Source organism: Lupinus angustifolius, chromosome LG10 (assembly GCF_001865875.1).
Source record: "Lupinus angustifolius cultivar Tanjil chromosome LG10, LupAngTanjil_v1.0, whole genome shotgun sequence".
Classification (NCBI taxonomy): Eukaryota; Viridiplantae; Streptophyta; class Magnoliopsida; order Fabales; family Fabaceae; genus Lupinus; species Lupinus angustifolius.
The window spans coordinates 629650-654401 of NC_032018.1; the positions used below are offsets into that span (position 1 = coordinate 629650).

At 33.2% G+C, this 24752-nt stretch overlaps 4 protein-coding genes across 8 annotated transcripts; 2 read left to right on the plus strand and 2 right to left on the minus strand.

Annotated features, from left to right (window-relative positions):
• On the minus strand, window positions 1–6230 carry LOC109358249 (probable NOT transcription complex subunit VIP2). 4 transcript variants are annotated; one of them, XM_019602378.1, is made up of 15 exons: window positions 6088–6229; window positions 5260–5367; window positions 4465–4543; window positions 4182–4366; window positions 4008–4056; window positions 3690–3893; window positions 2364–2573; window positions 2182–2283; window positions 1924–2012; window positions 1621–1812; window positions 1057–1485; window positions 918–970; window positions 788–829; window positions 328–472; window positions 1–198 (listed from the first exon to the last, which is right to left on the minus strand). In XM_019602378.1, the coding sequence occupies exons 2-15, from the start codon at window positions 5275–5277 to the stop codon at window positions 139–141; spliced, it is 1857 nt and encodes a 618-aa protein (XP_019457923.1). In that variant the 5' UTR covers window positions 5278–5367; window positions 6088–6229; the 3' UTR covers window positions 1–138. The 4 variants fall into 4 exon arrangements, with proteins under 4 accessions (XP_019457923.1, XP_019457922.1, XP_019457920.1 ...); XM_019602377.1 differs by having other exon boundaries at window positions 4182–4360; window positions 4435–4543; XM_019602375.1 differs by having other exon boundaries at window positions 3690–4056; window positions 4182–4360; window positions 4435–4543; window positions 6088–6230.
• On the plus strand, window positions 9881–12945 carry LOC109358506 (receptor-like protein kinase HERK 1). The gene has a single exon (XM_019602770.1). The coding sequence runs from the start codon at window positions 10199–10201 to the stop codon at window positions 12737–12739; it is 2541 nt and encodes an 846-aa protein (XP_019458315.1). The 5' UTR covers window positions 9881–10198; the 3' UTR covers window positions 12740–12945.
• Window positions 14731–15440, minus strand: LOC109357793 (histone H4). Of its 2 annotated transcripts, XM_019601842.1 has the most exons (3): window positions 15327–15440; window positions 14856–15213; window positions 14733–14762 (listed from the first exon to the last, which is right to left on the minus strand). In XM_019601842.1, the coding sequence occupies exon 2, from the start codon at window positions 15198–15200 to the stop codon at window positions 14889–14891; it is 312 nt and encodes a 103-aa protein (XP_019457387.1). In that variant the 5' UTR covers window positions 15201–15213; window positions 15327–15440; the 3' UTR covers window positions 14733–14762; window positions 14856–14888. The 2 variants fall into 2 exon arrangements, with proteins under 2 accessions (XP_019457388.1, XP_019457387.1); XM_019601843.1 differs by lacking the exon at window positions 15327–15440 and having other exon boundaries at window positions 14731–14762; window positions 14856–15206.
• LOC109358102 (zinc finger protein CONSTANS-LIKE 5-like) lies at window positions 21487–23661 on the plus strand. Its single transcript, XM_019602178.1, has 3 exons — window positions 21487–21875; window positions 22408–22572; window positions 23167–23661. The coding sequence occupies exons 1-3, from the start codon at window positions 21546–21548 to the stop codon at window positions 23383–23385; spliced, it is 714 nt and encodes a 237-aa protein (XP_019457723.1). The 5' UTR covers window positions 21487–21545; the 3' UTR covers window positions 23386–23661.

Genomic DNA, 24752 nt, shown 5'->3' on the forward strand with positions numbered 1-24752 from the left:
ATCAACGTTGTTTGAACAAGATTTAAGAGATTGTATGAGAAATGCAAAATTGAAGGAACACTAAGGCTTCAAAGAGACTAACATCCTAGCAAAAGAAATCCATAAAGGAAAACTTTACATGAAGGTTTTCTTTCCTCCTCAATGTTGCGGCAAAGGTGGTCTCTTCTCCAACATTTCATAATGAAGAACAAAATTATCCTGCAAGGACATTGTCCATTAGAACCCTAAATGGGACAAAATTATTTTTAAAAAATAAACAGAGAACAGTGACATGTAACATGGTGGAGGGTGTGTTCACCAATCCAGTATATGTTCATAGAAACTAACCTTCCGGACCGTTTCAAAAGTGCTTGGATCAAAACAGTGGTAAGATCCTCTCTCATATGTGTTTGTTTTGACAAGTGGCTCCATGTTGGCAACTCTTATAAACCACAACCGATGCTCTTTGTGATAAAACCACCCTCGTTTGTAACTGAAAGCAACAACCCTATTTTGTCACTAATTATTGCATCCAGAAAACATAAATTAGGAGAATTACATTTTAAAATTTCTAGACAAAAATATCCCATTCTATAATTCACCCGGATGAATGGTTAGCAATTTTCAAAGATAGATTGATGCGTTGACCACATAAACTAATAAACCACCCATACAGTTTATTATTCCAAAACTGGAAATACTTTTTCCAAGAATCCATGAACTGTAATAATCCTAAAATAATTTCAAACTAAAGACCAAATCAGCCAAAAACAATACAACAAAAGGATGAAGGTGAGGGGATGCGTACAGTTCATTAGCTGCATATAGCTGTGCCTCATCTTTGGGCATGCTGCACAATAAAAGATCAACTTCATGCTTAAATAATAACATCAAACAAATCAGTGTGAAACAGAGTAAGTTCAGTTGTCAAAAAGAACCTGTAAAATATGTAAAACAACGTTTCCACCGAAAACTTTGAAAAGTAACCTTGCTGCATCACAAAAAAAGACTTAGCCCACAATAAAGGGGAGACAATAAGAGCAATGTAATTATAAAGCACAATGAAGAGCATCTCACATGTAGAGCAGGAGGCTGTTTAGCATAATAACATTGTGGCACACTGAACTCTGGATCACCCTTAGCCGCTTCATCAGACCATGGAGACCCAAAAGTCTTGTGAAGATTTTCTGATGAATTCAAATTTAACCCAAGTGTTGTAAGGTCAATTCCAAGAGCAAGAGATGTCAGGTCAGGATCACTCATCCTGATGACACTTAACAAGCCAAGCAAACCAAATGGATCTGGACTAGATTGTCCAGTTTGCATAGACTTCAGGCCCTGATCCCTAAAAGACTGATTTACAGCTGACATTTGCTGAAGGGTGCGGAGCTGGGATTGGCTCTGATTTTGTTGATACTGCTGGATGAGTTGGTCATATGAACTCATCCCAGAAACAGTATTTGGAGAATTTAGAGGCCTTAATCCAATGCCAGGAGGTCCGCTGGTCTAAACCAAATACAAAGTACTTTAAATGTCAGAAACACTTGCTTTGACTTGATGAGAGATAAGCTAAAACTAAAGAGATGTGTTCTCATTACATAAACAAGTGCAATCATCTATAGTTATACAGAACTTGCAGACCTGTGATTGGGAATGATACGTTGAGTGTGATGCTGGAAAAACATCTGACCCATGCAGATGGAGAAGATCTTGATTATTTATAGATGAAAAGGGGACACCACCGCTACTGACTGAAGGACCATGCTGCTGTTGCTGCTGTGTGCGATGTGATGAATATGATCCCCCCAAATTGAAACCACCAGACCTCCCCATCTGCAGATTGAAGGCAAATAAAGATTGAGAACCAATTTTGATCCATTCAAATTACAAACATGGAAATGTAAATAGATAAGGTAACTGAATAGTTTACAGCATGAAACTCACTGGGAAATGCTGAGATTGCATCATTGATACAGCATTGTCATGAAGTTGTTCTTTCTGGTGCATATCCATGCCAAAATCTGCATTACCACCTGTATACAAATACTATGTTAAAAAACAAATGCTGAAGCCAAATGAACAACCTTCACTCAGTTAGAGTACTCAGTTCTGTGATTGAACACAGTCAACCAAAAATAATTAACAAGTCATCAGATATAGGAGACAACAGATGACATATCTTTGCAAAACAATATACAGCACCTTTAAATCCCGGTAAAGCTGGGAAATCTTCACTTTGAATACTAAACTCTTGGTTTTGTTGGACAATGGGACTAACACCAAGACCCTGTTTTCGTAAAGAACCTGAAACTTATAGCTTAAGTTATTCTTTATTGTAGAAGGTGAACAAATATATCAAGCAAAAATTATTTTCCTTCGCATACCCAACTGCCCTTGAGGTCCTCCAGCAGAACTAGGACGACTTGTCAGTTGAGGAAAGTCATTGATGTCATAAGGTGAACTGTCACTGGAATTCACATCATTCAACATCCCCATTGAATTCAAGCTATTTACTGCTTGAACATGACTTTGTGAAAGTGGACCACCAGCACCAGGATAAGAGCTTCCTAGCATTGAAATTACCTGTGGAGATCCTGAATAAAAAAGTGGTTTTCACCTATTTAATCAATATATCAAATCAACTTAATATTAAAAGGATAATAGTATAGTGACATACAGGAGACAACAAATTCAAAGCAGCCAGGCAGGTAGACAAGCAACAGCAGAATAACAGAAAGATTAATCAGTCTAAACCCATATTACTAAGTGTAAATTGCAGTGAAATAAAATGTGCATGTCTCTCTCTTATTGAGGGCAATAGTCCACCAGTGTTGTCAATGGTGGCACTATGGAAAAATGGAGTGGCCATGGCAGTTTAGAGGCTATGTTATAAACCCCCATGGAATGGTGTTTTCAACATTAAAGCACTATGATATGCCATGTGCAGATCAGCAATTGAAGTACTAGCCGATGTAACACCTGCCCTATGCAGAGCCCAACTTTTTTCTAATTGGAGACCTCTTTGCCCCGTTATATTATCTTCTAAAATTGTGGATGCCTTTTGTTTAGTGGCCACTTTGCTTCGAGACCATACATGACCATGTTGTGGTGACGCCTGCCTCCATGCACCAACGACAACACTGTAGTCTACTTTCAATGATATAGGAAGAAATAAAAATTCCACAGTCATTATGGAAGGGGGGATTAGATTAGCATAATTCTGTATCCAAATGATTCTCCATAAAGCAAACAAAAAGTCTACACAAAATACTACTCCTCGTTACAAATTATATATAAATCATCTCACATAAAGATATAATAATTTAAGAAAGGTGTGTCCAAGGACCATAGCTCAAAAAACATGTTGACCTTTGAACACTGTAACTCTGTAAGTCACTAAATTCTACATGCTCTAATAACTTGTCATCTAATGCTACAAAGTAGACACTAAAAGGACTGCATCCAAGATAATTAACTTAGGCAGATATAAGAGGTTTATCCTTAAAAACGAGTAAGGTAATAAATGTCCCAGGATAAAGAAAATGTTCTAAAGGTAAAATAAATACATTTAGACAGTTTAGAGCGCTTTAATATCTAACCCTTTTGACATCAACTACAAATGAAGATAATCTAAACATTATCAGATATTTCTTAGGATAAAAGATTACTTTCACACCACTACAATGCATTCGTGACGACCAAATACATACCTTGTGGAAGCATACCACCCATCAGTCGATTTTGTCCTTGCACACCTAATCCACCATTTCCGCTTAAATTTAAACGACCAAGACCAGGTACAGACAATCCTCCACCAGAGCTTATCCTCCCGATGTTTCCCCCGCTGACCATGTTTCCCATAGGACTTGTAATTCGAGAACCTGCATTTCCCAGAATTGGGGATACTCCCAATCCTGCAACAGTATTTCTGTTACCAATTGCAGTATGAGTTGGAATAATCCCAGGAATGGAGCCACCAACTCCATTTGAGCTACTACTAAATCCAGGATTTCCTAAAAAACTTATACCTCCTCTATTATTGACTCCTGAAGGTCCATGGGAGCTTCCATGGGATAGCTGCAAATATGGTTGAATAAGAAATATAAATATTGTAACTTATGCAACACTAGAAACAAAATGATAGAACAATTAAATATTCTCAAAATATCTAAGACTCTAAACATAAATACATTCCTAGATACCTGTGACAGTGCAACAGGTAGATTATTTGATGCAAATCTTCCACTAGAAAGGCTTGACGTAGGTTGTTGAGCCCCCCCAGTTGGAACACTATTTATGGTTGAGTTTCTTGATGAGAGTGAACCAGGCATGTTTGGAACATTAAAGGTCCCATGGATGTTATGCAACCCCTGAATAGATCCTGCACCAAGAACCTAGCCATTATACAACTAAAGGGTAGAGGAAAAAGGATTAACTCCAGCAAAAATTGCCCACCAGTGTGATGAAAAACTGTGGAAGCCGCACCAGACTGACCAGAGAATGATGTAGCAAAAGAGCGCCCAGCACCGTCTGGAAGATTTGAAGCAGATCCATTTAGCGAAGACTGCAAAAGTAACCCTATTACCATTTACATCAATCATAGAGACATGCTACATGGGAATCAGTGTCGTACAAGAAGTAATAAAAATATCAAAAGTTACAAAGAATTTCTCATTCTATGTGATATATCCAACAAGCATAAGGCGTGTAATATTAAACAAGAAACAGAAGTTTTACTTTTAATAGTTTTTCATGGCAATCAATAGAATTAACCACACCCAGAGGCAACAGCCAGTACGCAGCAAAACATAGAATGATTAGCACTCATTATAGAAAGGTGAGGCAAAGGTAAAGTTTAGTGGCGATCAATTATTGTTCACATAGGCTGTGGTCACTTTCATATTCCTCCCTCGCTACATAGGCTGGCATTTGAATCAATGCCACTTCTCTATGGAGAACTCCTCATAAATATCTTGAATATCCAATTTCTGGTTTATCAACATGTTCATGAGACATTCTAATGATCAGTATACACACAAAAATACCCTATAACATAGTATAATAGTACATTGATTTCCGACAGCATATACCAGGCAGACAACACCCCTGTATAAGCCATTAACATCAATCTAGTAAGAAAATGTGAAAATATCCAATGATAAGTGAAAATAATTCAAATTCAAAATTTTAGCAATTAAGTGGACAGGACAATTTTAAAACAGTAAAGGGCGACATAAATTATGAAAAAAGTCTCTCATTTTATAGGATATAAGAGAATACATTAAGTAACCCCGACATTGCATGAACTTCACAAGGTCGTGCCAAAACGCATCACTTCAGCGTCGACAGATGTGGTAAGAGAGCCTTCCCTTGCAACCAATCAACAACCTGAGTAGGATAAAATACATAAAGACAACATCAGATGTGATCATTGTAATGTGATTCAGTACTAAGCATCTAACTGTATAGCAAAGTAAGCAACATAGTTCAGACTTCAGACCCCTTTAGATTATCGGATATAAATCAAAGTTCAATTACCTTTTCTTGTAGGCATGAATAAAAAATGACCACCATGAAGTTGGTCTAAGTATGTGCATACACTTCAGTATAGACCGAGTATTGCCACAATGCAGCTGAAATCGAGGCCAAATAAACCATTTCCTCTTACAATTTCACACTCTAAAATCTCTTCAAACCAATTTGCAGGTCATCAAATGCCCAGCTAAAATAGCAAAGCATGAAATATATTTGAAACATACTCTGAACAAACGATAGCTTAGCGATAAACCAAAGCAAGAAAATAAGAAAAAAACAGCAGCACTAGGAAATCTCCAAAAGGTTTAAACAAATTTCAAAACCTAAACCAACGCACTAAGTACTATTCCAAACTAATTAACCACAAAATTTAAACGTTACAACGTAAATTGATCATCAATTGAATCTAATAAAACTCACTTCGTTGATAATTCACAGTTAAAATGGATGAATAAACGACAGTAGAATACAAGTGCGGAACGAGAGAAACCTCAATTGATGAAAGAGGAAAACATTAGATCTGAAAGAATGAAAACGATGAAATTAGATCAGAGAGAAGAAGAAAAGATTTACCTGAAGAAGAGAGAAGAGGGATAAGGATGTGTGAGTCGAAGTTGGAAATGCCCTAAATCGGAACCAGAAAGCGATAGCGACTAGCAAGAGAGAAAATGAGATAGTGCTGAGTAGAAAGAAGCTTTTGGTTGAATTTGGACCCAAAAAAATACAATAATAAATAATCTAGAAAACTAATAAAATGTTACATTTCAAAAAAAAATTAAAACTTAATTTTAAATAATAGAATAAAAAACATATAAATATAATTATTTCCAAATATGATCCATGGATGAAAAAAGAAGTCATACACCTCAACTACAAATAATATATTTGATTATATCAAAATAATAATCTATGCCAGAAAACTTCTGCATACTACAAAATAATTATTATTAACTTCAATTTCCTTGAAGAAAATTAAATGGATACTAGAATAACTATATTAATCTGTTTTAAAAGTATTTTGATTCTATTATTATATTTGTATTTATATTTATTTATTTCCTACAGATATTTAGTAGAAAATTATATTTATAATAAGTTATATTTTTTTTTTCTAATACTTCTTTTACATCTTATATCTTGTTTATAATAAGTTTAGGTATTGTCTTTTAATTTATATATTATTTTATGAAACCATTAATTTATAATAAAATTATAGAGGACGTAGTAAAGTTTGTATTTAGTGGGGTAACTTCAAATCTAGATTTGATACTCACTGCTAACAGTTTTGTAGGACCAAATAAATTTTATTGTTAATTAAATTACATTATAGACTTATTATTTAGACACACAAGTAGTTAACTTTCTAATCCATTTCAACATTATCAAGCATCTAACTATTACATAGGCATGAAATAAACTATAATTTTTTATAGAATAACATGAGATTTTAATAATAATGATGGTGCTATCGAATATTCTGATAACTTTCTAGAGTGTTAAACGTGATTTGCTATCATTCTAAGCAAATATATTTGTTTCGAGCCACAACAATTATAAAAAATAAGAATTATTCATATTTTCATTTCATATGATAGATATTTAACCTAAATATCAAAAACGTTAGTCTAGATATGTAATATCTCGTTAAATTGCAGGATAATCAAAATATAAATAGTTTGATTCATGATAACAATACTTATTAGAATAGGTAGTCACGCACCTTGAAATGACTAAATTCAAAATTAAATTAGGGATGCGAAGAGCAAAAAATATATTGGAGGGATAATCATATATACTGAAAAAAATTAGTTCCTTACTCATATGGTGGTGAATGAATACTATCAGTTATACTAAAAAAGAATATGTTAATAGAAGGTAAATAGTAAAAGACAAATAACTAAGTAAATAAGACATTTTTTTGTTTTGTATAGTTTTATGAAATGTGTAACATGCTAGCATGACAATAATGTATTAATGTCATATTTTGATGGTTTGTAACTGGTTTGAAATGTTGATGAATTCTACTGTTGTAATTCTCTAACCACAATTTTCAATAATTTTTACTTATACAAAAAAATATTGAAAAGGAGTGATTTTATAAAGATACCCCTATCATATGGTATTATTTCCATAACATCAAGATAGTTAAAAGAACATGGTTCTAAAAAGACCATTTGTTTTTCCTTTAGTTTGTAAAAAGCTTGCTTTGAGCAATCATCTTTCAAGTCAAAATTCAGTCTCTTTCATGGATCCGAACCGGAGAGGGTAGTGCATACCTAAAATTATAACATATGGTAAAAGGGTAAAAATAATGTTTCAACGGTCCAGATTTTTTATTTTTTATAAATTAAATATTTAAAAAAATAACTTTTCTCACATTCCCAATACTGGAGAGAAATTCATTTCGCCAATTCTTAATTTTTCTTCCAAGTTGAATCGCCAACTCTATGTAGAACCCAGACAAATGATTGTGGGACAAACTTTACGGATATCTAATAATTAGTTTGAGAGTTAAATTTTTTAGGAGAATTAAGAGAATGAGAAGACTTGAGAGTCATATTTCCCATACATATTAAACCTCATTGTCTTTGAATTGGCTAGATCTGTATTGGCCAAATCCACCATTGGTAAGCATCACTAACTAGGAGTTGAGTCACATCTTTGCTTTCCATGAAGTCCATGCCAAGATAAAGTCTAAATTTTTTGTTCAAATATCTTGGTGTAATTTGCTAATGTTGTCCGATTAAATTAGAGGTTGTAGTAAATTAGCAAAGCCTATATATAATTGGTGCATATATTTTGGCCCATAAAAACAACATAAATGATGTTTGAGGCATTGAAAGGTGAGCAAATACAATTATTTTATATAGGTAATGGGGAATATGGTTCCCATATGTCGAGTCATACGCCAACAAGACATTAGTTTAGTGATATAAGGTTCTACTAGATTTTTAATATTGATATTCGATTTTTATGTAAGTGATACTTATTGAGAATAACAGTCACGATAATTGGATTTTACCCAAAAAAGTGGGCACTGGTACAAAAAAAAATGGAGAGCCATACAGTGGTAGTAGGCCCAGCAAAGAAAATCCCCACACGCATTCATTCCACTATCTCCCTCACCTGCGCTCACTGTCTTCTGTTTGTACCAACTTATTTTATTAATTTTGTGATATTGTATATCATTATTCTCATCATTTAAAAAACTAAAATTATTATTTATGAAAAAACTAATCTCTTTAATTTTATTCCATTTCGTAATAACTTCATAAAATTGATGCATTTACCATATTTAGCTAATAAATAAGGATAATTTTTTTTTTAATTAATTACACTTAATAAATCCATTTCAAATAAATTAAAATACACATAAACCTATGTAGTCTTGATTTTTGTATTGTAGTTAGGGATATGTAAAAGAAAAAATAAACTTTCTAAAATTGGCCAAAAAGTAGTTTTTTGAGTTTTGTGTGATAACAGTAATATACTAATATACCCATTTTCACTAATTTGGTCAGAAATATGAGTTCCTAGATAAATATATCATTTTTCCACCAAGAGAATAAAGTATTTACTCGGCGGAAATAATCAGAAAATTCTTTATTCACTTGCACAAATTTCTCTCTGTATATTTAATTCGTCACTTAACTGATGCTTTTAAGTGTGAACGACTCTCTATATTTATTATATCTGAAGATCCATTATACATTTAATTACTATATTTTGTTGTGACAGATCTTATGTCAGTTTCATTTCTATGACTCCATATGCATAACAGCTGCTTAAAATTGCACACGCGTTCATCCACATTTCAGGTCAACCTCCTCTGCCGTCCTAACCCTCAATTATTTCATTCATTATTCAACTATTTTAATTTAATATTTATTTATAATACATCAAACCAACTCTATTTTTATTTTGTTTCTATATGTACATCTAAAATTAAACAAAAACTTCAAATTAAAATAAGATACAAAATGTTCGTCAAGTGCCATAAGGACCACTAGATTACATGATGATCAAAAGCTTAAGAGTTTGATTCCTCTAAACATATTGGTTGAAAACAATCATACAATGAAAGAGATTAGTTCTTTATCTAACAAAATTAAAATAACATGCTGGTCTAACCCCTTTTCCCTTCCGTTCTCTTTCTTTATTTGTTTTTGTTTTTTATATATCTCCATATTTTTTTTGGTACTAATGCTATCCTTCAATTTCCTAGTTAAGGGATTGATCTCTTTCGGGTTTATGATTGTTCTTTCGAACAAATGTCACTCCCAAAAATCGAATTCTCAACCTTGAGAAGAATCCCGTAAAACCTTGTGGAACTAGACCAACTTCTAGTTATTATATATTTGAGTATTTGACAATAGGTAAGGCTTTTCATTCCAGCTTGTCATGAGCTATATTCTTACGCTTAACATGACTTTGTTCATTACCTGACACCACCACCCACTATTTCTATTAAAAATCAAAAACTCTTTCAAAATAACAAAAGGGGTTCCTCCTATTGCTTCTGCTCCTTCTTCTGCAGCTAAAGGTGCCATCTTTCTTCTTCTATTTGACTTTTTTCTGCTTCATAAGTTACAAAGAACCTCCTTATTTTCTGTACTCTAGAGTCTAGATCTTCCTACTATTGAATTCCAAAGTTCAAATCTTTCTTGAGTTCATAGAATCATAGATGCCACAAACAATGGATTGGAGAAAAGTTGCTATATTTGCATGTGCTTTGTCTATATTACCCTTTGTATGCTTTTGTGCCACTTCTTTTATTCCTGTTGATAATTACCTTATAGATTGTGGATCAAATGCAACTACTCTAGTAGGTAATAGGAATTTCACTGCTGATAATTTGTCTAAGAATTTTCTTTCAACTCCACAAGATGTTCTTGCTAGTACTTCCTTAAAATCAACCAATTATTTTGGTGATGATTCACCTCTATATCAAACTGCAAGAGTATTCACTAGATCCTCAAAGTACACTTTTCCAATTAATCATCAGGGTAGACATTGGATCCGTCTTTATTTCTTTCCATTTACTTATCAACAGTACAATTTGTCTTCTGCAACTTTCTCTGTTACCACCCAAAACAATGTTCTTATCAGTAACAACAACTTCAGTGTTCAGAAAAATCCTGTGATGAAGGAATACTCTCTTAATGTAACCTCAAATACCCTTGTGATAACTTTTACACCTTTCAACAATTCCATTGCTTTTGTGAATGCCATTGAAGTTGTTTCTATGCCTGATGACCTTATTTCTGATGATGCTCTTTCACTCGATCCATCGGTGCAATTCTCCGGGTTGTTGATACAGGCACTGGAGACAGTTTTTAGAGTTAACATGGGGGGTCCAACTGTTTCATCTAGAAATGATACCCTTCAAAGAACTTGGGTTCCAGATCAAAGTTTCCTTGTGCAATCTAACTTTGCCTCTAGTTTTTCGAATATTGGTGCTGTTCAGTATATAGATGGCGGGCCAACTGTGAACACTGCTCCTCCTTCTGTTTATGGTACTCTCAGTGAGATGAACACAACTAACGATCCACGTAGTATTTTCAATGTGACATGGCAGTTTGATGTGGAACCGGGTTTTCAGTACCTTGTTCGACTTCACTTCTGTGATATAGTAAGTAAAGGTCTCAATGAACTCTACTTCGATGTCTATGTTGACTCATTTCAGGCTGCAAAGGATCTTGATCTCAGCATAATGAGTAACAATGTTTTGGGTGCTCCATATTATAAGGATTTGGTTACGCCCTTGACTGCCGACAATAAACTTCACGTAAGTATCGGCCCTTCTGGTGTTAATAGCAACTACAATAATGCTATTTTGAATGGGCTGGAGATCATGAAAATGAACAATTCTATGGGAAGTCTAAGTGCAGGAACAGCCGCTGCGGCTAATAATTCTGGCTCAAGTTCTAAGAATGTTGGGATGATAGTTGGTGTGGTTCTTGGGGCACTAGGCGCAGTGGTCTTGGCAGGAGTTCTTCTCTTTGTAGTTTGCAGGAAAAGAAGACGGTTGTCACAGGAGCAATCAAAAACATGGATTCCTTTATCCATCAATGATGGAACTACCTCTCATACCATGGGAAGTAAATATTCCAATGGAACAACAATAAGTGCTACTTCAAACTATGAATATCGTGTCCCCTTTTTGGCAGTTCAGGAGGCTACAAACAACTTTGATGAGAGTTGGGTTATCGGGGTAGGTGGTTTTGGAAAAGTATACAAGGGAGAATTAAGCGACGGCACTAAAGTGGCAGTGAAGCGGGGGAATCCACGGTCCCAACAGGGTCTTGCAGAATTCCGAACTGAAATTGAAATGCTGTCTCAGTTCCGTCATCGCCATTTAGTGTCATTGATTGGGTATTGTGATGAAAAGAATGAAATGATCTTGATATATGAATATATGGAGAAGGGAACTGTCAAGGGCCATCTTTATGGTTTGGGTTTCCCAAGCTTAAGTTGGAAGGAGAGGCTTGAGATATGTATTGGATCTGCTAGAGGACTTCATTACCTTCACACCGGCTATGCTAAAGCAGTTATTCACCGCGACGTGAAGTCCGCAAATATTCTGCTTGATGAGAACTTTATGGCTAAAGTTGCTGATTTCGGATTGTCAAAGACAGGACCTGAAATTGATCAAACACACGTGAGCACAGCTGTTAAAGGGAGCTTTGGTTACCTTGATCCCGAGTACTTTAGGAGGCAACAACTAACAGAAAAGTCGGATGTGTATTCATTCGGCGTGGTTTTGTTCGAGGTTCTTTGTGCAAGGCCGGTCATAGATCCATCCCTTCCTAGGGAGATGGTAAACTTGGCGGAATGGGCAATGAAGTGGCAGAAAAAAGGGCAATTGGAACAAATCATTGATCCAACACTTGCAGGCAAAATCAGACCAGACTCTCTTCGGAAGTTCGGAGAAACTGCTGAGAAATGCTTGGCTGACTATGGTGTTGATAGGCCTTCTATGGGAGATGTGTTGTGGAATTTGGAGTATGCTCTCCAACTCCAAGAAGCAGTTGTTCAAGGAGATCCTGAAGAAAACAGTACCAATATGATTGGTGAACTTTCTCCACAAGTCAACAATTTCAATGACCATGATCCAAGTGCTTCTGGTGTAGTACAATTGGATTTACCTTCAACTGTGGATGATCTATCTGGTGTTTCTATGAGTAGGGTATTCTCACAGTTGGTGAAATCTGAGGGGAGATGATTTTGATTATACACTCTTCTAAATTATTATGTATTACATTACTGTATTCTTAATATGATTCTGGTTTGTTTGTATTTTTATCTGTAGTTTTCTGTCACAAACAGAACATTTAGGAACTTAGATTTGCAAAGCAAGACCAAGTTAGTGAAACATGTTTGCTTATAACAAAATGATCTCTCTGTTAAATCTCTTGCTTGTTAAGTTTGGATTGGACTTTCTTGAGAATCAAATGTAAGTTATGCAACTACTTCGTTGTGCCTTATTAAGTAGAAAAATATGTGAATCTAAAAATTCATCCAAATTGACAAAGGATTTAATATTATACACCGACCGTGTAAGTATTTTTTACATTGTCAGTGAACTTTTCACCATTCATATGTTAATCACTATTGACTTTCAAACAAAGGTAATACCAATCAATGGTAGATGATGTGTCGATAGAGTAAAAAGCTTTACACCAACTATGAGTAGATTTTAAACTCAGTGATAAATACCACATGTAGTAAGATTTTCCTCTATAGTTTGTGTGCACTTGGATGATTCCATTTTTCAATTTCACTATGCTTATTTCCTAAAATACTTATTACCCACCTCTCTATGTGAAATACATAAACCAATAATCTATACTAATGTACATAAAGACATTTGTGAAATGATATTTTAGTTACATATTTCTCTTTATGATTATTTTTCTGAGTACTGCTCCAAGTCCAAGCTGGTTCCAATCCTTATCTTGATTTTTTTTAATCATGGAAGAAGAGATAATAACGTGAAAGTACCATAATGATTAATGAATATATATCATTTAGTCAGAGTTGCACTTAGGCTTAATCTACATCCATCTCCACTATGTTCCACCATTCCCTTTTCACCCACTACCACTAATTAGGCCACTAGCAACTAGCGACATAATAATTACTAAATACATATGTGGGTTCATCTACTTCAAGTAGATACTCACTTGATATAACAGCAACATTACCTATATCATCATGGGACATGTATAATTTAAGGATATGAATTACGAAATCAACTTAAGTAGTGTTTAATTTTTAAGAGCAAGAGTGACAGTTCATGTATCTTCAAAGAAATTAGTTCATTAACCAAAAGAGGTGATAAAATATTATTAATAGTATCAAAAATATTTAAATAAATTAAAGATCCATTTCATTTTTTTACTATAAGTAATTGTTGTTTTGGTGAGCCTAAATTGTACCTTGCCTTTACATTTGATTAGATATTTGTTGGTATAGGGTACTATTATGTGCACCATTTTAATTTATCCAAAACTAAGTTACATTTTAAATTCGTTTGGTATCAAGTCAAAATATTTATTTGGCACCATGTGCCCTCTGCCGGTTTGTCCACAAAAAGGTCCAAATCCTATTTATATCAATTTGTACTCTCTTCCTTTCATATGTTGTGTGTTGATATTTACAGTTGTACATATAATTTAAATAATTATATAAAATTTGACTAAAATAACTCCATTTAATTCACATTGAAAAATAATTAAAAAGAAATAAAAAATATGAGTAATAAATAATAATTAAAAATAAATATTCTAAAACATCAAAATATGAAATACATAGCAATAAAATAATTATAGTGGGCAGAACTTTTTATTCAGTGCACTCATTTAGGATTCTGAGAACAGCTTTTCATTGTTTGAGAGAGAAAATAATTTATGACCAGCCAATAATATTTTATACTTCATTTCATTAAACTTAATGAATAAGTACATATTAAACTAAATGAATAAGTGCATAGTTAAGCTCCTTACCCAAATTTACACTTATTTCATGTAGTTGCCTAGTTTTTTTCATTGGGCCTTAGCCCCATTGTCCATTGAAGAAAATTATGCAACAGCCCAACACATGAAAATTTAAACAAATTTTGTGTCTTCTGTTTTGTATATATTATTATAATGTTGACATGTGTATTAAATACTAAAAAAATAGAACATAATTTATCTACTATTATTACAAAACAGTGACATAATAATCATATATGTAATTTCTAAATTAGGATTTATATTGATTCCAAATCAAAAACATGCAATACTTTGTTTCTTGACAAAAAAAACTTTCGTCAACACAGAAAAAGACAGTGACAATAAGCAACAAAAAACAAATAAAATTGAAAAACCCTAACCCCCAAATCCATACAAGGTTCTCCCCTGCCTCTTAAGTGCATAAACAACATCCATTGCCGTAACGGTCTTACGCCTAGCATGCTCCGTGTAAGTAACGGCGTCACGAATCACATTCTCTAGAAATATCTTGAGAACGCCACGTGTCTCCTCATATATAAGTCCGCTTATACGTTTCACACCACCTCTACGCGCTAAACGACGAATCGCTGGTTTTGTTATTCCTTGAATGTTATCGCGTAATACCTTACGGTGTCGTTTCGCTCCTCCTTTTCCTAATCCCTTTCCTCCCTTACCGCGACCAGACATTGTTGCTCAGAATCTAAATTCAAATTCAAAACTAATCATTGATTCAACAAATAACAATGAAAAATAGGATAAGCTGCGAAAATATGAAGTAAATTGTTGCAATAGATAGATTAAATTGAAAGTTACCTTTGTTTGAAATTTGAAGCTGATAAGGATATGTGCGAGTTCTAATGATTCTGAGAATATTAAGCGAACGAGCTTTATTTATAAGGTTGTATTGTGTTTATGTGAGGAGTTCAGATGGTTGATTAATTTCAATGTACGGTTCAGATTATAGATCAGAGTATGTGAGGATCGATGACGTGGTTTATTCAATTATATTAGCGCCATTTTGAAAATGTGGCTCCATAGTTTGGCGGGTTTTCGATCCCGCGGATTTTATACTTTTTGGTGAATTTATTTTTTTTCCTTTTACGATACATTTAGTTTGATTTTTTTTGCTTGATTTGTGTACAAAGCTTTTTTTTTTGTTTCCCACAGATATCTCGCACTGGAAGCAGTCCTGTCTGAGCTGAGAACATCCACAGATACGTGGGGCTAACTCTCCCAGCGTGCATTTTTTTCATCCACAAGACTCGAACATCGGTTCTTGCTTAAGGGATTTGTGTACAAAGCTTGTTTCTCAAGCAATTTAGTTTAGAATGAAATATAAATAAAAAATAATCTCTTTCATTAATACTACTTATACTCGTAAGAGTATCTGTAGTTGAAAACTTGTCCGCCAAAAATTAAATAAGAATCATTTGTAATTGAGTTGCAATGCTGATTATTTTGGTTTTGAGGGATGATACCTTTCATTTATGTTTTGATAATTAAAATAAGAATATTTGAATTAATTTTGTGCGATTTATAAATTGCCTATTGGAAAGAATATATGCACGATACATATTTTTATGAGTCCCAAAATAGGTTGATTGGGAATTGTGTGTAAGTAAGAACATGCCAAGTCATTTCCCTCAACAACAAAAAAACATGTCAAAGAGTGTCTAGATAAACTTGTGTTAGGTTCATCATGTTATTGAATTTGCATTTACTTAGTCATTGTAATTGATTCGCATGAAGGTTAATCTAAAGTCAAGTATGAATGTGTCATGCAAAGGTAAGTGAACATAATTGTTATCAATTGGAAGAAACCAACTATTTCAAGTAGATTTTTTATATGAAATAAAGAAAATCTTAAATCATAAGCATATGATAGGATAAGTTTTAACGCAATAACAATATTATTTGCCTTTTGATAGAAGTCTCATACACCTATCAGCATCGAAGTTATGAGTTCCAACATTAGATACAATATCTTAGTTATATATAGATTTTCCATGTTCTACTAGTTAAAAGTCTCATACATTAATAATGATGACATACATCCTTTATAAATACTAACTTGAACATTGTATTTTTTTTCATCTATACAACCTAGTTCAATAAACTATGAGGATTTTGGCAACTCTCCACCAACCCTAAATAAGAAGGTTCAATAATTATTCTTCACTAAGATGAACATAGACAGTGAAGATAAAAATGAACTCAGAACAAAGTATTTCCTACTCTTAACAACTTCCAACTCCTCACCTAAACAGTTGCTACTGCGTTAACATTGCTGTAGGATTTGGTATTTGTCCACTTGTACCACTGCTAGACTCAATGTGTATCAATTGTATACAACAATGTCATATTTTGCATTGCGAAACATTCATACTGGGGAAGTACCAGAAGCCAATTCCTCCTTCAAATGAAACCAAGTTTCCTCTTCAATCTTCACACTTAACAGTAACATATGGCCACCACCATAGTACTATGTTGGAAATGATAGTGAGTGATCATCTCCATTAATAGTGAGACAATGGCACATAAAAGATCACATATAATAACACTTTTATTCACTTGTTTACTATAAAATCATATTTTTGCTATTAAAAATATGAGTAAAAATAACTATTTATCTTTAAATAAATGAATATGATAATTTTTCATGGTGGTCATGTCAGCAGAAATGACAAGACCAATAGATGAGAGGAATCTTCCTTCACTAGAGTTGATAACAATAATTTATTCAACTGTCGGAATCAACCAAAACAAAACGTGCCCAATTGTCCCACCATTATATGACACATTATATATCTTTCACCAAGTTTTTCTAGTTATTATTAAATGATTTAATATGTATACACTATTAATTTACACTGTCAGTCAATCATTCACCATTAATTTATTAACCATTATTGACTCTGAAACAAAAGTAATATGGTGGATGATGTGCTCACAGTGTAAAAAGCTTTACACTGTTCGTACACAGATTTTAAACTCATTATTAAAATGTTAAGAAGTGTTGGTCTCCGATATACTTTTGACTCAACATTCCACAAACATGCCTTATCATTGGTATTGAAGACATGTTTTTCAGAGAAGTAAGATCGAGTTGACCTATTCACATATATTCAATGCCATAAAGCCCACTTTACCCTACTTTCACATATATATGATTCCTTTACCAAAGAGCCTATTTGTTCGGGAAGGTTCAGCATGGGTCATCTTAAAATGCTTGGTGCAACATAATCATGCCAATTCACATAAAGTGACATAGTCAAATAAATAAACTAAAACTCAGCTAATTCAGTCCTAATTTTTTTACATGTATAAGGTAATATGTGTAGTTTTTGTTGTGTTTGACCAATTATTTCTACATGCTAATACTAATGTAAACGAGATATTTGGTTAATTTCCTTTTATCCACGTGTGCCAATGTAACTTATAGATTGCTTAATAACATGTTTATTGTATACTGGTACACATTTAATTTCAACCATGGCTACTTTAAAAATTTTAATATCAGTGTTTCTACTTGTATATTGAATTAAAACGTTACTATCACTACCCAGATAATTATTAGGGACACATTTGAAGTTTAGATAGTATCAATTGCCTGACACGTGAACTGCTATGTAACTATATTACTATTGTCTATATGAATAGACACATTTGAAGTTTTTGTTGTGAACACATCCTTGTTTATCATAATCGTTTGTCAACATTCCACCATTTTGTAGTGATTGGAATATATTGACCTGGTTGAATTTTTACAACTGAAAAAGACCATTAAAGTGGAACTAGTAGTTCAAATCTGGGGGCCCCAGCGAGTCCAATTGAAATGACATATCTATATTTGAGACACTTTGAGATAATGGAAAAAGATCATTTATCTTTTATTTCTGTCTCATTTTATTGTCCTATTTTTTTGTCCTGATCTAATGAAAAAAGTACAATTTATTAAAAAGAAAAATTCTAAAAATATAAAATTACATATTCTAGTAGACTCAATGCAGAATAGGGATCAACTGTCCCACTTTTTGGTGTCCCATTGTGTCCCAATCCAATTGAAATTTGACACATATTTGAAAAGAAAATTAAAAAATATATAAAATAACATTTTTATGTAATTTGGTAAGATATGATGGAGACATGAAACTTTTAGGATAGAGGATCTTGGTTCACTCAATACAACCCATTAATTAAAGTTATGTAAATATACATGACAAGTTATAAAGTGATAATCATTGTTTATATCTAGTTCCTATTCTTTTCCATCTATCACATTCTGTCTCTATCCCTCAATCCAGAATAATTGGACAAGAGCTAAACATTATATTAGTGATAAAATGTATCCATCGATATTACCTGAATATGCATTATGAGTGAAATGTGAGTTTGTTATTATTTTTTTAACAACTTCTTTAGAAGTATTATGGTATCAAGCAATTGCTATTTTAATTTCTCATCTCCAACCTTGATAAGAAGCTTCTGAATAAAACTAGTACATGGCACAATGGCAACAAGGTCAATGTATGAGTGATTGTAGTGGAGAAACTGTATATAGTGTTGAACCTTTCCATATAAGCAGAAGCCCCACCCCATTCTGCAATGTTCAACATGCAACAGAGCACATAGCACATTATTATAGACTAGGATTTTAAGCATGCATTATTATGTGCCCACCTACCACAAGTTGAATTGGTGGGTATTCCAAGATTCTTTTCTTTTATTCTTCAAAGTTTAAATGGAAGTGATGGAACATAGCTTTCATGTCTCAAATTGTGACTTATAATTGTCTCATCTAATGATAATGAAGAAAACATAATAATAATAATAATAAAATTTTAAAATCTAAATTATATTTTTAATTGATATGATATATTTTTATTGAAGAAATAATATATATAACATAAGACTTAGGAATTGTAAATGTGAGCTTCAACATACACTTGTTACATTTGAAATAAGTAATATTTCAAAATGAGAGTTTAAATGATAAAACTAAATTATGCATGACCAAAATCTGAAGACAACTAATTTTATATCTAAACTATATACAATGCGATATTGTGACATTATTTATACTTAGAGCAGTTAAAGGTGTCGTGGTCCAAAACACTTCAAGACAAGTAATCAAATTCTAAACAACTTAAACCAAAAAGTGAGGCAATGAATGCTTCAATGAAAAATCACAATAAGAAAAGGTGGCATAGCAACAATGAAATTCTGACTCAGTCTCTATTTCAGCTGATTTTATCAATGACTAGATATTTGAGGGTCCTTAAAAGAGTCAATTAGTTTCCAAATATAACAACTTAAACCAAAAAGTGAAGTAATGAATGTTTTAATAAAAACCCACAAAAAGGTGGTATTACAAATAATCGTTTCAATTCTTTCCCTAGTGTTACAAGTATGCAATAGAAAGACGTTTCTAATTCTTATATGGACAATAACATGCACCAAAATAGTTGTCTAAAGGGCACACTATCAATATATTCAGAGTGCTATGTGTATAATGATGATGGTGAAGAAAACAACGACCTTAGTCCTTAGGTATTAAAAGTCATCCTAAACCCTATTTCTAAACATCGCCTAATAACCTAACTCGTGTCAATCCTTCTCTCACCCTAAACTTTGATCAAGATCAGCTATATATCTTGGGCTTCATTAATTTCCTAATATAATGAGGCTAAAACATGTATAACATTGTTCGAATAAGAGTGTCACATGGAAAGATGTAGAAAATTAGAGTAAGTGGTGGGGGTTATATGCAAGTTGGGTAGGATTTGATAAAGTATAGAAGGCAATAATATTGACACAAAAAGGACAATGAAGGAAAGTGCTCCTACTGGTTAGGGGTGAGTATGAGCCGGGTTAGGACGAGTTAAAGTTTGTCCTTACCCAACCCTAAATATTGGTTGAGTCATTTTTTGAATCCGGATCTGGTCCTAGATCCGAAGCTAACCCGACCTTAAATAGTGATCAGGTCAGCCTTTAAACCCGATCTGACCCTGACCCGATTAAATATAATGCATACTCATTTTAGATAAAGACTTCTCAATATTATTTAATTTATTATTATGAATATGTAGTTTGATATATAAAATGACATATGTGTATATATATATTATTAATCATGTATATATTAAGGAAAAAGTAAAGAATAAATAATACTTTCGACCAAAAAGGTATCATTATTCTATATACATTTGAGTAGAAACACATACAAATATGATGAACGAGTGACTCTGAGATGAGACATGTCGGATTATACTTGGTCCCTACTCGGTCCTAAATATTGACTGGATCTATTTTTAGAACCCGGCCCTAAATATTGACTGAATTTATTTTTGGAACTCGACCCTGATCCTAAACTTGATTGGACCCGATCATGATCTGACTATATCGGATGAGCGGGTAGGGTCGGGTCCTGCTCACCCCTACTACTAGTTACAACTAAACTTCCTATATGAGAAACAGAAAGTTTGGTAATCGAGGTTTGGGCCTCTTGGGGCTGGTTGGAAATCCAAAAAAAATCACGAATCCAGAGATCTTTCTCATTTTCGTCATTAAATCTGTAATTATTTTTTTTATAAAGTAAGAAGGGAATGCCCTCCTAATCCCTTTCTTTTTCTTTCCTTCCACTATTATTAGATTAGAGGAAAGGGAGAGGCATGTATATCTTTGATTCTTTTACTCCTATGCTATTTTCATTTGGCTCGCGTGTGAGTTTAAATAAACAAGTCAACGCTTTTCCCTCTTCTCTTAAATATTGACATCATCATCCACGTCATTCCCAGCTCGCGTCCCTAATTTTCTTATTTCTGTTTTAAATTTTCATAATAATAAAACAGTAAAATAATAGTATTTTGATGGTCTTTGATATTAAGTCTTTCATTTCTTTTCCTTAACTTCAAACTTGAAACAGAGAAATGTTAAATACTTACCCAATATTCATTCCATTCACTTCCTCCCCTTCTCCACCTTCTAGACACTTTTACTTGAATCTTCCATTTATTTCCACTACAGCACACCATGTATGCACACTCCAACACTGCATTCTCACGCGCCTCCACAACTACAACAACAACCCTTCATTCTTCATCTTCTCCACCAATAATCCACGACTCCTACACCAACAACTATAATAAGAACAGTTATAGCAGTGGTAATTATAATGCAGCCTCACCAAGTTCTGTGGCTAGTACTAATCTCTTCATGCAGAAAAATACCCTTAGCAGCAATTCCTTGAACCATCACAATAATTACAGTGGGACCCACTACTCACTTTCTCCTTTCTTTTCTCATTTGCTTCACTCCGACGATGCTCCGGTCAGAAGAGTTTACAGTACCGGTGATATCCACGTATGATACACTTTTTCATTCCTTATTCATATTATTCTACGTGTCATCATGCTTTTCGTTCTCTAATTATCATCATCACACTTGCGCGGTTGCATTTATATTTTTAACTTGTGTTTATCCACACAAAAATGTGATAAATATATCATGTTTGTATTAAACTATGTGAGGTTTGTGTAGGTGTAAAAAAAATGAGCGTTGATTTGTATAATTTCACTAAAACTCAGGGAATGTCAATATAATTTACTCTAATTTTAAAGTCATGCGTGTTGTCTTCACTTTTTACTGTCATGCCCCATGTTGTACTATCACTGTATATATGTACTCTTCCTAATTTCACATGTTCACCGTTGCAGTTCCATAACTTCCAAAATATTATTAGTCTTGTAAAAATTTTACATTTACCGTATTATACAGTACACCATACGGTAAATGTAAAAGTTACCGTATAATTTTTTTTTTTTTTCGATAAATAAAAGTTACCGTATAATTATTTAATAATGTTCTTTTGTTTTAACATGCAACGTTGGTACAGAGGATAAATAGAATGCAACACAATCATAGTTCATTGTCAAGTGAATGTAGTATCATCATAGAAGGGATGAATAGAGCCTGTCGATATAGCCCGGATGAGAAGAAAGCCAGGATTGAGAGATACAGAAGCAAGAGAAACCAGAGGAACTTCAACAAGAAAATTAAGGTTACATCATTTTTTTACGTAGCTTTCTATGTTTTACATTGGTGAATATAAGATGAGATTAGACTTAAAAAATATGTAAAATTTCAACTACAATTTGTCTCCATGATCTTTGCACATAGTGCCCTGATCCACACAAGTATTAAAGATTACACAATTATGATTTTAGGTGTATTCTAGTGTACTGCAACAGCTCCAGAATTTTGGGGAGTATGATAATCGTCTCACCGATTTGTCTTACTATCTAAGGTTACTGGTAACCCCATTAATGTGAAGATCATGAAGAAAAAGATGATCAATTAGGCATGCTATTAACCATGCATGCTTTATGTTAATCTTTTTCACTATAGTGTACTATTATATATAGTCTCTACCCTTTAATGGTCTACTACTATACTATTTAGTTATGATGCAATTATAGTAGAAATATTATGAAAATGTCTTGTGAACATCCAATCTTGCAGACATACTTTGTTTTATACTATTTAGTTATGATGCAATCATACTTTGTTTTAAATGTTTCAGTAGTTGTACAAATTAATATATTGTACATATAATATTCCTCCAAATACTAACTTGTGTTCTTTCGCGAATCAGTATGCTTGCAGGAAGACATTAGCCGATAGTAGACCGCGCATTAGAGGAAGGTTTGCGAGGAATGAAGAAACTGACAATAACCCTCCAGCTCAGTGGAACCACATTGGTTGTGGAGATGAAGAGGAATATGAGAATTGGGTCAGTATCTATGATTCCTTAGTTGCTTCAAATCTTGCTCAGGAGTCCCAAGAGAGTTCCTCCTTTGGTCTATTGTATTAGAATAATTGCATGTTTTAGTTTTGTTAGCTTTCCATTTTCGAAGTACTGTGTTGCGCTTTAGTTTAGATCAAAGTATTAATTAAGTAATGTAAATATAGTGGAGTCATCATTCATGTGCATGTGACGACCAAATCTATATGAATTGTTTAGACTTAAATATAGGGTGAAGTTTTTAGTGCCCTTTTATCTTTTTATAGGACTCAGCAACAATGTATTAAAAAAATGTCTTATTTGATCCAAACTATGCAAGTTGTACTAGAGATTAAAAATCTAGAATTCTACGTGATGTAGTCATGGTTTTAGTTATATCATTTCATGTTTAATTTGTTGATGCACTTAACAGAGGGAAATAGATAACAACCAGGGTTTTTAAATAAGGTAGGCAACAGTTGTTTATTGAGACCATAACATTGTTGTTATGTGTCCACAGCCACAATTTAATTTGGTAACATCCTTTGCATTTTTCCGGTTATTGTCAAATATAGAGTATGTTATTATTTTGTTGTGGGTGAGACTTCATCTTCAACTTTTTTCACCATATCATTAAACCACCTTATAACTCCTACTTTTTATTGATGTTGGGACTTAAACTCACAACCTCTTGTATTCCATTCCTTACGACCACCCTATTCACCATCAAACCACCTTGTGACTCCCCTATATACCCGATTGTTTTGCTGAGAACTCCATCCATTTATAGAAGATGCGATATGTAAAATAAAGGAACATCACCAATGAGTCAAATTAGTACATGTTGGTACCGGTCTTAGTTTCCAAAAATGTTCAAATCATTTCTTTTATCAACATGTTCAAGCATGCAAAGCAAACATATTTCTCCTACTTTATGTATTATCTTAACAGTTAGACTCATCTTCATTAATGAAGAGGCAAGTTATGGAAAAATGCACTAACAAGTCAAAAGATAATGTCATTTATGACCCTTAATTTTCATTGAAATTACAATTTTCACCTTCAAAATACACTACAAAATATAACTTGTCTCTCCATTAATGGAGAGGAGTCTTACTCTATCTTAACAAGTTGTGAAATTGAGGGTATTTAATCATTTATATCACTATCTCCTGCACTTTTATAGGAACATTTAGAGTCCTTTCACAGTTTTATGGCAATACGATTTTACTTTCATTAAATATGTCAATAAAAATTAAATATATTTTTATAAAATTATCCTTCATTATTATGACTCACTTATTTTTTCACTATAAGGGTATTTTGATAACAAAATCAAATCATCATATGCATAAAAACTTGAAAAAATCTTATAAAAAAGAGTAAAACCAACCTTTGACAAAATCTTATAAAAGGAACATGTTCTTCTCAATTATAATCTATGACTAGCTCATAAA

Excerpts from the sequence above, each read along its gene's own strand:
- LOC109357793 (XM_019601843.1), bottom strand. The coding sequence starts at position 15,200 with ATGTCTGGTCGCGGTAAGGGAGGAAAGGGATTAGGAAAAGGAGGAGCG.
- LOC109358102 (XM_019602178.1), top strand. The coding sequence starts at position 21,546 with ATGTATGCACACTCCAACACTGCATTCTCACGCGCCTCCACAACTACA. Across the intron at positions 21,876-22,407 it reads ACAGTACCGGTGATATCCAC|AGGATAAATAGAATGCAACA; the intron begins GTATGATACACT and ends ACGTTGGTACAG. Across the intron at positions 22,573-23,166 it reads ACTTCAACAAGAAAATTAAG|TATGCTTGCAGGAAGACATT; the intron begins GTTACATCATTT and ends TTCGCGAATCAG.
- LOC109358249 (XM_019602375.1), bottom strand. Across the intron at positions 2,284-2,363 it reads AGGACCTCAAGGGCAGTTGG|GTTCTTTACGAAAACAGGGT; the intron begins GTATGCGAAGGA and ends TATAAGTTTCAG. Across the intron at positions 199-327 it reads CTTTTGAAACGGTCCGGAAG|GATAATTTTGTTCTTCATTA; the intron begins GTTAGTTTCTAT and ends ATGTCCTTGCAG.
- LOC109358506 (XM_019602770.1), top strand. The coding sequence starts at position 10,199 with ATGCCACAAACAATGGATTGGAGAAAAGTTGCTATATTTGCATGTGCT.